General features: G+C 39.9%; 1 protein-coding gene across 1 annotated transcript; it reads right to left on the reverse strand.

Annotated features, from left to right (window-relative positions):
- Positions 1-6,188: 6,188 nt before the first annotated feature.
- Positions 6,189-13,663, reverse strand: LOC143099836 (E3 ubiquitin/ISG15 ligase TRIM25-like). Its single transcript, XM_076262748.1, has 6 exons — positions 13,065-13,663; positions 12,628-12,723; positions 12,057-12,290; positions 7,913-8,069; positions 7,555-7,617; positions 6,189-6,262 (listed from the first exon to the last, which is right to left on the reverse strand). The coding sequence occupies exons 1-6, from the start codon at positions 13,647-13,649 to the stop codon at positions 6,189-6,191; spliced, it is 1,209 nt and encodes a 402-aa protein (XP_076118863.1). The 5' UTR covers positions 13,650-13,663.
- Between the last annotated feature and the right edge of the window lie 217 nt (positions 13,664-13,880).

Consider the following 13,880-nt stretch of genomic DNA (forward strand, 5'->3'; position numbering starts at 1 on the left):
ATCTAATTCTATTCTATATTAGAATCTATCTATTTCAGGAATCTATTGTGTCATGAAGGGAAAGGTTTTCCATCACCAACAATCCAAAAAAACAAGTTAGAGAGTTAGAGTCTAAGCCAGCATGGTTAGTTATTATGGGAGGAGCGCACAAGGAGCAATCAATACCACTAACTGACTGGTGCAAAGGCATTCAGTTTTTTAGACTCAGACTCAGTCTAACGGTTTAGTCCATGTATGTTATTTCATATAGCCTACAGTCTTTTAAATGTCACGGTTCTCACAGTTGGAAAGTTATTGGGCTAACAAGATGAAAGAACACCTGAATGAAGTACAGAGTATACGGTAGTTCCACATGTGTCCACACAGGGGAGGAAGAGTTATCATTTTGTTCCTTCTGTTAGCAGAAATAGCCTACACACACACACATTAACTCTTCTTCCCTTTCAACATCATGTCGTTTCACAGGTCCCATTCATTTTGGTGCTGCTTGCGCTTCGAGTTGCATGGTTTGATCTGAGTTGCAGTATCTGAGATATAATGCAAAATATATAATTTGGCTATGGCGGTAAGCAAAATGTCTGCCATGGCTGCTAGGAAGCATGTAAAATATTGTATATGGCATCACTGTAATCCTTGCGGTCATAGGCTAGCCAACCAAATGTCATTGCTTCCATTTATTATGGTAGCCTTATTTAAATGGACTATTTTGAATTTCTGTAGGCCTATTTAATGTCAGTGGGACTTTATGGGCTACCTTACATTGTTGCTTTTAAAGTGTCAGTAGGCTACACAAGATGATATTTGTGTGATGTTCCAAATGAGTTTTAAGCCTTGCCTACTCAAACATGCTAAAATAACCTAGTTTGAAATTGTCTCGTGCAGTGCAATTCATGTAGGCTATGGCCCAGTCCCCGACCACCACTAGCCTACCTCAATATACAAAATCATAATATACCGGTGTATATAATTGATATGTTGCTGACGTAGCCTCGTAAAAAAAAACTGAACTTTTGTCATTAAGCTGTCATTTATAGGCATTCATATCAAATAATTATCGTTTGCGTATCATATATAATTGTTTCTTATCCCTACAAACCAATGATTTTCTTGCCACAGCAGATCTTTAAGACATGTTTTATTTGACATTCTGGTATATCCCACCTTAGAATCTTGTGTAATTATCGAGACACAGGTGGAGACACTGAAACAATAATCAGAGACAGGTGATGGGCGGACACAGGGAAAATCAGGAACAGAAAGCACATGACACAGAACACAGGAAGTAAACACAGGAGCACATGGCACAGGGGGTAAACAAGGGAGACACAATGGAACACAAAACACTAGACTCTATACTTGTACTCTGTACAATGACAATAAAGTTGAATCTAATCTAATCTAATCTAGGCAGGGAAAACAGGATCGTTACAGATAGGGAATTGGTTAAAGTGGTCCAGGGGAAGGAGGAGGTGGAAACTCTACTTTTCGAATTTCCCAACTCTGTGACCGGTGGGCACTGTGGAGTGGAAAAAAATTCTATATGCATTAAAGGATGACTGGCCTGGTATGTCCGTAGAGGTGAAAACCTGGGTGAGTACCTGAAATGGCCATTTTGTCAGTAAAATAAGACTTTTCACACTTTTTCACAATGAATCAACAATCCCATAATTTGCAGATAAAACAGTGTGCTGAATGCCAGAGCAAGAAATCTGGCATTAAAAATAAATCACAATATGAGCCCAATGTGGTAAGTACTTTCAGAGATGAAAGAATGTGTTGTGTATGTGAACTGAATATGTTTAATTATTTTTGAATTATTTATCAGGTATCTGAACCTTGGGAAGTTGTGGGAATGGACTTGGTTTGAAAGGTGAAGAAAGCTAAAGAAGGGGACTATTATGGTCGACTATTTTAAATGGTCAGAAACATTCCCTCTAAAAGTGCAGAGGAGGTAACAATGTGCATAGCTAAACTTTTTTATCGATTTGGAGCACCAAAAAGAATCCTGACAGACAATGGAAGAGAGTTTGTGAAACAGGTTAGTGCCTGTATGAAATGTCATTGATACATAACTATTCTTACCACTTCTAATTAATTCTGTTGACTTTTCATATTTAGATTAATGATGGCTTATGCAAATGCTTGGGCATGAAAAACAAAGCCTTTGTGTACTCTACCATCCCCAAACCAATTGTTTGGTGGAAAAAACTAAATGACACCATCCAAAGGTAAACCATACCAAATGAAATATTTATTTACATAATAATGGCTGAGCAGGCATGATAAAAATAAACAATGTGTATTATTCTTCTGCAGATGCCTCAGCAAACTTCTGAAAAATAGGCTGGAGACATGGGCAGACTATCTGGAGTCAACCATGTTTGCGCTGAGGACAAAGAAACAACTAACTACCTACTTCTCCCTCTATTAGTTATTGTTTGGGAGAGAGGCTAGGTATCCCAGCGGAATACCACAGAGCTATGAGTTTTGCACAAATAAAGAGTTACTAAATGTTGTTATATGTACAGTTCCTATCATTACAATTTCCATACAACTTACTCTTTTACGTTTAGGATGAGTCCTTTGAGGATCTGGTGGCAGAGGAATTGTTTTTTTAAAGAGTGTGGCCCTCCTGCTGCAGAGAGCCCTGCTCCTGCTCAGTGTTCTAATTATACCGTGAGCTTCGGGGGGTACAGCTATTTCGACTGGTGACGTCACTCTCCATTTTATATAGGCTTACACATGATTTCAGACTTGTGGTTCACAGTCAAATTTCCTTCGAAATATAGGTATGACCGTGGCTGGCTGGTCAACAAGTTAAAAGAAACTACTGCATCATACTAGCAAGCACAATATACCTTGCAGGTTATGGGAAGGGTTACATTTGGGTAAACACTGTTTCAAGGTGCGCCCCGTGCGTAAAATTGCGCGCCACAGTCAAAAAATAATTTTTGGTATAGCAGTGCAATGCAAACATGGACATGCATAGACCAATAGCACAGAAATGGCAAACATACTACTTAAATTTAAGACCCAGAATTGTTTACAGATGGCAGTGAAATATTAGACAAATGTATGGCCAGTTGACCATCGCTTGTATATCAGGCGTTTGCAGCATACACTGTGCATTTGTTTTAATTCGTCAGTATTATATCATAGCAAAGAACACAGTCTGAACGTACCAGAGAAATGGTACAGCCCAATGGGGGTGAGGGTTTGAAAATCGTATTTCATTAGATTATATCCTGAATTGTTGGTATGTGATGGTAATACATTTAATTACATGCAATTTATACAACAATTGGGTTCTATGGAACTATTTATTTGTTTCTGATTGACCGAGAGATGTTCCATGAGTTGGAATATCCCTGGACATTTCAACTCAGACTTTGCACAGCTAATAATAAATCAGTCCGCGATACAATGCGAAGATTTGACACAATGTTCTCATCCCAGCCCTCCACTATTTTAAGCAATGGGTTACTCAAACCATAACGAAACAGTGCTTCACCACATCTGTGGATTAAGCCACACAGTCAACTCAATGTAAGTAAGATAAACGAGGATGCTAATTGTTCTCAGCATTGTCAGCATTGTGTATAATATGATTGTCACTTAGAGGAGACTTGTAGATAACTAACGATAGCATTAGCTAACCGCTGCTAACATGCTAGCATCGTCACGTCAGGCTGTGCACAGTAGTGTAACATTTATTCACCATAAATTAATAAAGTTGAGTGGTTCTGCAATGTAGACTATGTTTCCTTTTTTCGCAGTACCATGTCCCTTACATGACATGGCCCAGTGTCCTTGTAACATGCATGCAGCAAACCTAACCTTTGTCCGTCGGTCAAAACATAGAGCATGTTAACATCCTTCTATCAGCCAAATATCTTCCTGCTATGTCATTGTATCACGGAGTTACAGGCGATAAACGAGTTTTGATGTGCAAAAGTAATCTTCATTAGAGGTTATTTTTTTATTGTTAGCCTAATGAGTATTTTTCATTTAAAGGTTCGACTTCATGCTTATTCCATTCCATTATAGACCATTTAGTTCTCCACAATCCCAAACGTTCATATAGCATGCTTGTTTACATGGAAAGCAAAACAAGCTAGGCCTAGTGATAGGGTCTGTGTCGGGACGATTGAAACAAGCTTCAATCGTCCCGACCAGGCTGTAACTCACCATAAATTAATAAAGTTGAGTGGTTCTGCAATGTAGACTATGTTTCCTTTTTTCGCAGTACCATGTCCCTTACATGACATGGCCCAGTGTCCTTGTAACATGCATGCAGCAAACCTAGATATGAATGTGATTTCAGCCCGACTTTTAACATTTCTTTCAAGAAGACACGTAAACCACAAATACCCGTAACGACCCTGATAGCACAGGGGCGTTGAATCCACGTTGAATCAACCTCTGCCGCTTCAAACAAACGTGGATTCAACGCCCCTCAACGCCCCTTTGCTATCTGGGGAGGGATCTGGAATGTTGGTTACCTAGCAACCATGGTTGCAAGACGCTGTCTATTGAAAAGGGAACTATTTTTTGATGCGTAAGAACGATGTCGAAATTAACAATTTTAAACAATAACGGGGTGTTTTCAGATTATTTAGTTTATGGTAGAATTGTTGTATAAAAGCAATATAGCACTCGTGATCGTGGGATTGGTCATGGATATTCCCACGGCTGTTGTTGCCTGCGCAACTCGGCCTCCGGCCTCGTGGCTACGGCCGAACAACACCCGTGGGAATATCCATGACCAACCCCACTCTCACTCGTGCTATATTGCTTAAATATATCATAGGTGCCATCTACGTCACTATCAAATAGAACGCCAAAAAATATGCCAAGACAAAATTGTCCGTCGGTCAAAACATAGAGCATGTTAACATCCTTCTATCAGCCAAATATCTTCCTGCTATGTCATTGTATCACGGAGTTACAGGCGATAAACGAGTTTTGATGTGCAAAAGTAAACTTCATTAGAGGTTATTTTTTATTGTTAGCCTAATGAGTATTTTTCATTTAAAGGTTCGACTTCATGCTTATTCCATTCCATTATAGACCATTTAGTTCTCCACAATCCCAAACGTTCATATAGCATGCTTGTTTACATGGAAAGCAAAACAAGCTAGGCCTAGTGATAGGGTCTGTGTCGGGACGATTGAAACAAGCTTCAATCGTCCCGACCAGGCTGTAACTCCATGTATTTTAATTAAATGCACAAATATCTGTGTTTAAACAATCATTTATGGAGGTGAGACATGGAAAAACAGTTTTAGGAAGATGAAAATGCATTTGGGCCCACCAGGTAGGGGGTCGAGTTTTCCCATGTTATCCATGGAGACTGACGGCCGGTGGGTCGTTAAGCCTAGGCCTACTTATTTGGATGTGCCGTGGCCTAACCCACGTAAAAACCTAGTGAAACGACATTTCCAACAATATAAACATGATATAAATGGGAAAGTTTACCGTTCTAGCTATAAACATCGCAGAATCATCCACAGGGCATGATATTTCAAAAACCGCTTCATAGGCTACACGCTTCACAATGATGGCAATGAGTTATCAGACATGCACGAAGAGGCTATAGCCCTGCAACAATCTATCTAAAATAACCCCAATTGGGAGTAGGCCTACCATTCATGATATATAGTAAAATTTTGAAGTTGTGGGACGTTTTATATTATTGTAGTCTTAGGCCTATACATTCGTTCCCTTATTCAACTGTCCCGAGGAGGGAGGAATGAAACGCACGTCCCACTTTTGCTGTAGGCCTAATAATTTCTGAACGGTTTTGTTAAAAGCTGGAAATGCATTTGTATTTGACAGAGGGCAGATGTAGGTTATAGTGACCAAATATTAGCTTTCAGTGTGGTACGATCGGTTTGTAGGCTAAATTACGTTTAGACCTAATTAAAGAGTGTTTCAACTGCTCCCCTGCCAATATGCTGTGGCTGGATGGGTCAAATACGTGAAAGCTAGCCTACCACTCATTTTAGTGTAATTTCACTCACAGCTAGCTGTCATTAATCTGGATAATGTCCTTTAATGTAAGATGTGTTTATACGTATTTTATACACTCCATGGTTTATACTCATTGAAAGAACATGAAGGGAAGGGAAACGAGGCGATTGTGACTTTATGGAAACAGTTTGTGGTGGGTTATCAGCTGTTAGCTGTCAGACGATCAGCTGTTGTGTGACCACTGGGCGGCTGAGCTGCCCGAATCGGTCGTAAAGATGGCGGCGTAAAGCTACAGTGATGTCATGAGACACAAACGAATAGAGCGCTCTGGGTATTTGATACTGTCTGAAAAAATTGAAGGGTATTCTAAGTACTGCTTTAGGCACAAAGGTAAGTTACTACTTACCAAGGTTGGACACTGAACCATGTACTTGGAACACCCCTTGTTATGTACCATGGATAGTGGGGTATCTCCTTTGTTAATGTAATGTTGTTGTGTTGTGCTTTCTTTATTCAAGGAGATTGCTGCCAGTCTGTTTTGGATTATCGAAACTCTATACTTATTTAATAAAACTACAGTCACCATGATTAGTCAGTTACCCTAATTAGTTGTACAATTTTCATTCTTTTGTTTTTATTTATCATTACAGCGAAGTTTTCTGAAGGCAACACATTGCCTTACTTCATGTTCCGGTAGTGTCAAATCAGTTTGACTTCTTGCAGTGTTGTGAAGATCTGGCTGAACATGATGCATTTTTGTATTGTAAAATTCCGCCAGATCTGCATAGCGCTGCAAGATGTTGGAACTCTATGCTCACTGCAACACACACTATGAACCATTATGTTGCTAAAGCAAACAACGGCCTAGCTCAAAATTCCTCCGCTTAACATAATTTAGCTCCCAAAAGAATTACTGAACTGAACTCGTTATCAACCATAAATAGACCCTTGGTTGTTTTAACTCTGGATATTCCCTTTGAGTTTGTTCTTATTAAGACCATGTGAGCTCTTCATAAATCATCAAAAAGCTTTTTCTTCTCATCTTGCTCATCATACTAATCAAACTGATCACTCATAATACTTATTTTAATAATCATCCCCATCAAACATATCATACGTATCATACGTTTCATACTCATGATAGTCATCATACACATCATACTCATCATAGTCAACACAGCCAACAAATCCACAAACTTCAGACTGTTCATCCTTATGATCTGAATGTGGCAAAGCAAATATCAGTTCCAGCTGAACTGATCTCCCCTTCCAGTCTGGACGTGCAGGAAAGTCAGCAGATATGATATCTGACTCTGTCAAAGCTAAGAGGATTCATGTGTTAGAAATGGCTCAGTAGGCTATTAGCAACACAATATTAGCTATTTGCTTTTTGAACAAGTTCTAATTGGAAATGAATTAAATTAATTAGGCTACACCTACATTCTACATGCATAAGTGATAACAAAAAAACTATGACACCCTTACCTTTTACCACACCAACACCAGTGACCGAGATGGTATAATCATGGTTATATTTGCATCTTTTCTGTCTATGTGCAGGCCTATATGGCCTGTATTCACAGGTCTTGGTAATGGTTTCAGGAGTCTTCAGTTTGACTGAGTCTCCAACCATGAAGCCTGTGACTACAAAAGAAGCAGAAACAGTCACGGGTAATATCTTATAACCAAACCTCTCCACGTTGCTGCCACCAAGTAGTTAGATGCTAGACATATCCATCCGTTGCCTCAGTCTCACCTGTTCTTTGATTAAGCTTTATTAATGTCCCTGAGTATATCTGTACAGTATTCTGCTTGAGACACACTAGCTGCTAAGACAAGTCACCTCTTCGAGAAATGTAATTTATATCTGTAATAAACAGTTTGTAAAAATCAGCTTTATATTTTTACATTTTTACCATTTAAAAGGGGGAAAAGCTACCTTTAAGTATTTCCTGGTGGAACTCTTTTGTTTTCTCTCTCAGTGATGGAGACGCTGATTTCATCACTTCACGGAAGGAGAACTGGGATTCATTCAAAATGACATTTTCAGTGTCGTTTTTATCCGCTGATGAGGGGGGAGGGAGTGCCTGGAAACTCTACAGGGAAACATAGGGACAGATGAAAAAAACATTGATGACAACAAAATAGGACAGATGATAGACCATGAGGACACACTTTAGGCAGACCTGGACTGGGACAAAAAAATATGCCCTGGCATTTTTGGCCCACACCAACCATGATTGGTCAGACACATTCCCTGCAGACTGTCCACTTAAAATATGTGTGCATTCTATGCCATGAGTGCGTTCCTGTGGTAGTTTTGGATCTTTCAAGAGAGGTCTTATCTGTTTAGCTTATACTTAAATAATTCATTGAGTCTTAGAATTATGATTTGTATATGGTGTTTGTTTATTTTTTGTATTGACATTATTGTTATTATTATTATTTTGATTCATATTGTGAATCATATTGGCCTAAGTGAGGGTCTGGGGGTTCCTCCTCCGGGAAAATGTTTAAATTCTTGCTGTTAAACACACTATTTTAACGCAGTTAGGGAGTGACAGAAGCGAGCAGAGCAAGCAGGTCTCATCTTTTGTCTAACTCAGATAGGTGACGTGAACATTGGCTACCTGCATATCACTTCACTGCTTGACAGTACCCTGTATTATTATGACCGCCGCGCAGCGAAGCGGCGGTCATATAGGTTTAGTCAGATTTTTTTTTCTTTTTCTTTTTTTTTTTTCTTTTTCGCATGCCCAAATTTCCGTCAATGATTCCCGGGACACTGAAAGACCGGGGTACACGAAACTTGGTGGGCATGTAACCCCACATGGATAGCATGGAACCATCGTTTTTCGTTTTGATCTGTAGCCCCCCCGCTGGACTGGACCCCTCGAAAGGAGGGTAGGGCAGACACAGTTTTCTGTGAATATCTCGAGAACCGTAGGGTTTAGGAGGACCATTTTGTTTTTGTATGTTGATCTCAAGGGGCCATGTCAACCCATTCCATAACCACTCATTTCATGTATAGCGCCACCTAGTTAAACACAAAAAAGTAAAAATGAGGTGTTGTAATCGCAGGTATCTGTGACCTAACATAGTCAAAACTGCACGAAATTGGAAGTGTAGGATCATTATGACACCCTCTGTATGCACGTTAAGTTTCGTGGAATTCCGTTCATGGGGGGCCACACAATAAATTAATTTATGTTACTATACACCAACTGGCCTGTAGGTGGCCGGAGACAGTTTTCTGTGAATATCTCGAGAACCGTAGGGCCTAGGAGGTCCACCTTTTTATGTATGTTGGTCTTAAGGGGGCATGTCAACCCATCCCATTACCACTTATTTCATGTATAGCGCCACCTAGTTAATGAAAAAGCAAAAAATTAGGTGTTTTCATCACAATATCTCTGGCTGACAAGGTCAAAACTGCACGAAATTAAAAGTGTAGGATCATTATGACACCCTCCGTATGCATGCCAAGTTTTGTGTACTTTCGTTCATGGGGGGTCTTACAATAAAATAATGTATGTGTACATTTAGTGACGTACACCAACAAGGATTCCCGGGACACTGAAAGACCGGGGTACACAAAACTTGGTGGGCATGTAACCCCACATGGATAGCATGGAACCGTCGTTTTTCGTTTTGATCTGTAGCCCCCCCGCTGGACTGGACCCCCGAAAGTAGGGTAGGGCAGACACAGTTCTCTGTGAATATCTTGAGAACTGTAGGGACTAGGATGACCATTTTTTTCCGTATGTTTGCCTCCAGGGGTCGTGTTAACCCATTTCATGTACACACATGTGCACAAACAGATACACACACACACACATACATTCACAGTAATCATACGTATGACACATACTCACACAGTAGACATATGTACGCTTGCACAGGCACATACGCAGGCACACACACAAGCATGCACGCACACACACACACATAACATAAACATGTACATGCACACATGCACACAATTCAAGAATTTCTCAGAATTATGAACAGGCAAGATGGAGGTGGGGTTGTATAAAATGAATTTTACATGTGAAATCTATGAACTAATCATGTTTTGGTACTTGTTGTCTAGCAGATATCAGTGAGAATTGAGTGTGGATAATGCAATTTAGTGAGACAGTTAGAATCATATAGGCCTTTCAGCGTGATTTATTTTTGTGGAAAAAATGTGCTGGACTGGATGGCGGTCATATTTTGTACCGCTCTGCGGTACATCTAGTTTCAGTTAGTCTATTAGCTGGTTTGATTTGCATTGAGCTCAATGAACATCAAACCAGCTAATAGGCTAACTGAAATAACACCATGCCAATAGTGTTATTTAGTTATGGTGAAGGGTATGTGATGATGTGGTGCTATTTTAATTCCAAAGGCCAATGGAACTTTATCAGGATGGATCCATGAAATAACTGGCCTTTCGAAATAAAAATCTTCCTGCCTCTATGGGAATTTATCATAGGGGTTAATATACGTATGCCTTCTGTATTTAAAGAAAAACATTTATTTATTTACGCTACATTATTCATTGACAAAGAAAATTGGTGTCCTTAAAGGTTGGATTTTTCCTCATTTTTATAATTAAGACATTAAGATCAATTTCCATAAGATGATTTTATATTCCTCTTTTTAGTCAACTTTAGCATGGGTTCAAAAATCTACGAGCCTAACTGTGTATATATAGTAGTATAGTAGTATATAGTATATATATATGGGCAATTCCACTGTCACATCCATAACGGCAACATAATGCCATGGTGACAGTTTTGCATGGAATTGCCCATACATATATAATTAAATATTAAATCAGCGATTCGGCCCAAATGTTTGTCGGCCCACGAGGAACAGAGCCGGACAGTAACGGAGTACATTTACTTGAGTACTGTACTTGAGTACAATCTTGAGGTATCTGTACTTTACTCGAGTATCATTTTTGGGGAGTACTCATGACTTTACTCAAGTACATTTGAGAGGCAAATATTGTACTCTTTACTCCACTACATTTCTATCCATAACCGTGAGTACCCGTTACTTCTTCTAAAAAAAAAAAAAAAAACTCGGAAACCCTCAATCTGTTGTTTCCCTCTCAAACGTGATTGCATTGTGCAGGCATGAGACAGCCTATCAGCAATCACCTTCAGCTTTCCGCCAAAGTCAACTCCATGGTCAGATTTAGATAAGAGACGAAACCATGGATGAAACAATGGATGAAGACGCAGCAGGTCCATCCCGGGAATGTTCCAACCTGTGGCCCCACCTCACCAGACTATTTCAATTTTCTGAACAAGTTAATGATAGTTTTCGCTTCAAGTGTTTCAATTACAAAATAGTATTTTGTATTTGATATACATATTTTATAATATACTATAAATACTGCCCATCCCTGGCAACATGGTAAAAAGATGAAAATGACTTGATTTTACTTTCAATTCCTTTTACATTCTCCAAGGTATTAACATTAACATTTTTCATGACTCCATGTAGGACGTATCTGTACATGAATGTAAGCACTGTGGCAGTAGTAATGCAATATTTAGAAAATGTAGGCTACTCTTGTACTCTTGATACTCAGGTACTTTTAAAAACAAGTACTTCAGTACTTTTACTTAAGTAGACATCTGACTGTTGTACTTTTACTTGTACTTGAGTAAAATTTAGCAAAGGGTATCTGTACTTTTACTCAAGTAATGGAGCTGTGTACTCTGTCCGTCTCTGACGAGGAAAATGCACGGTATGCCAGATGACCAGTCCAGGACAGATCATAGACCATGAGGACATCATAGGACACACTCTATGACAGATCGTAGTCACCATGAGGCATCTTGGATAAAAACAATATGCCATCTACACAAGTTGGGGTATATACAGTAGGTCTCCCAATAGTTTGAAAGGCCATCCGCTGTGTTAATTGTGCATACACTCTGTAGGGGAAGGAGTATCACAGAGAACAGGCCTGGAGCCCCCTACAAGGGTTCTGCTGAAAGAAACCAGAGGGGCTCTTCAACAAAACAGTCTAATTATATAGAGCTGAGAAACTCCATAGGTGACCAGAGGGCTGGTAGTGTTACCTGAATGAAATCAACGGGGTCCTCTATTGGCAGAAGTTTCTCCATCTCAGCATCTCTGCTCTTCAGTTTAGTGATCTCCAGCTCCAGCTGCTCCAGAAGTCCTTCAGCTCGACTCACCTCTGCCCTCTCCTGAGCTCTGATCGACTCGGTCACCTCAGAGCGCTTTTGCTCCATGAAACTGATCAGCTCAGTGAAGATCCTCTCAGTCTCCTCAACAGCTTCCTGTGTAGAGGCCTGATGGGAGATGGGGAACCTCAGTTAATTCTTGACAATTGCAAAAGTTTCCTCAGCACAGAAATTCAGAAGTTATATGTCTATACTTACCAAAACAGAAAAAAAGGAATATAAAGGAAAGTTACTGAACAAAGGAACAAAGTAATGAAATACAAAATGATTATAACTGTATATATATATACATATAACAAGAGTTTGGTGCAATATATGTATTATATATATATAGTATATATTGCACCAAACTCTTGTTCCACAGGCTTCAGCTTGCTATGGAGCGGAAACTACAGTGCAAATCGGGTTCATAAAACCTGTTACAGCAGCCATGTTTATCAGTCACCTGTAGAGACTCCAGAGCCTGTTTCACCTCCTCCACCTCCACCTCTGTTTGATAGATCTGAATCTGGTTGTCCCCCTTCATCTGCAATAATGTTTTCTGCGGATAGATGCACACACAAGTTGTAGTTTCACATTAAAATGTTTTCATTTAGCAGGTACTTTTTATCCAAAGCAACTTATGTTACAAAGGACATTGTCCCCGGAGCAACTCAGGGTTAAGTGCCTTGCTCAAGGGCACAATGGAGGAAGCTGGGAATTGAACCCACACTTCTGAGACAACTGCGTGCTTAGCCACTACACTACCACCACCACCTCACAGGAGTCGAACCTAGAATCTTCTGATCCATCACTGATGAAAACCTATTACACAGGTTGACAATTACTATCACTGTATACAATTCAAGAAACCATATGTTGTATACAGAGAGACAGACCAACCTGCTTTTCAGGTCGTTCTGCTACAGCTGTGACAGTTTTATGTCCGTCGTGGTCATCCATTGAACACAGCATACAGATTAACTTCTGATCTGTGCGACAAAACACCTCAAGGATCCTGTCGTGTTGTGAGCAGATCTTATCTTGTAGCTTTGAGGTTGCATTCACCAGTTTATGCTTCTTCAGACAGGTAACTTCATAGTGAGGCTGGATGTGAACCTCACAGTAAGATCCCAGACATGTTAGACATGACTTGATGGCTTTGTGTTTTCGCCCAGTGCAGAAATCACACTCCACATCGCCTGGTCCGGCGTAGGAAGGAGCCTTAGCATCAGACTGCAGTTCGGTCTTCTTCAGCTTCTCCATAACTTCGGTCAGCATTGTGTTTCTGCGTAGTACAGGCCTTGGAGTGAAGGTCTCCCTGCACTGGGGGCAGCTGTAAACACCCTTCTGGTCTTCTTTATTCCAGCAGCCTGTAATGCAGTTCAAACAAAAACTGTGTCCACAGGAAACAGTCACTGGGTCCTTCAGGAGATCCAGACAAACACAACAGTTGAACTCATCCTGAAACACAGGAATAAAGGCCATTTTACCTTCTCACACAGACACACATGAACTATCTATCTGTAAAGTTGGAAAGTTTTTTTTTACTGGAAGTGGGAGAGTGACTTCCTTGTTCTGTGTGGACACATATCTTAAAGGCACAGTGCACAATTACAGAAGCTCTAATCTATCTAGTCTATTCTATTTTAGAATCTATCTATTTCAGAAATCTATTGTGTCATGAAAGGAAACATTTTCCATCACCAGACATTCACA

The sequence above is a fragment of the Alosa pseudoharengus genome, unplaced genomic scaffold, assembly GCF_046254945.1.
Source record: "Alosa pseudoharengus isolate Yale_2024_CS ecotype anadromous, Long Island Sound unplaced genomic scaffold, YU_APseudo_1.1 YU_APseudo_1.1_scf_3, whole genome shotgun sequence".
NCBI classification, from domain to species: domain Eukaryota; kingdom Metazoa; phylum Chordata; class Actinopteri; order Clupeiformes; family Clupeidae; genus Alosa; species Alosa pseudoharengus.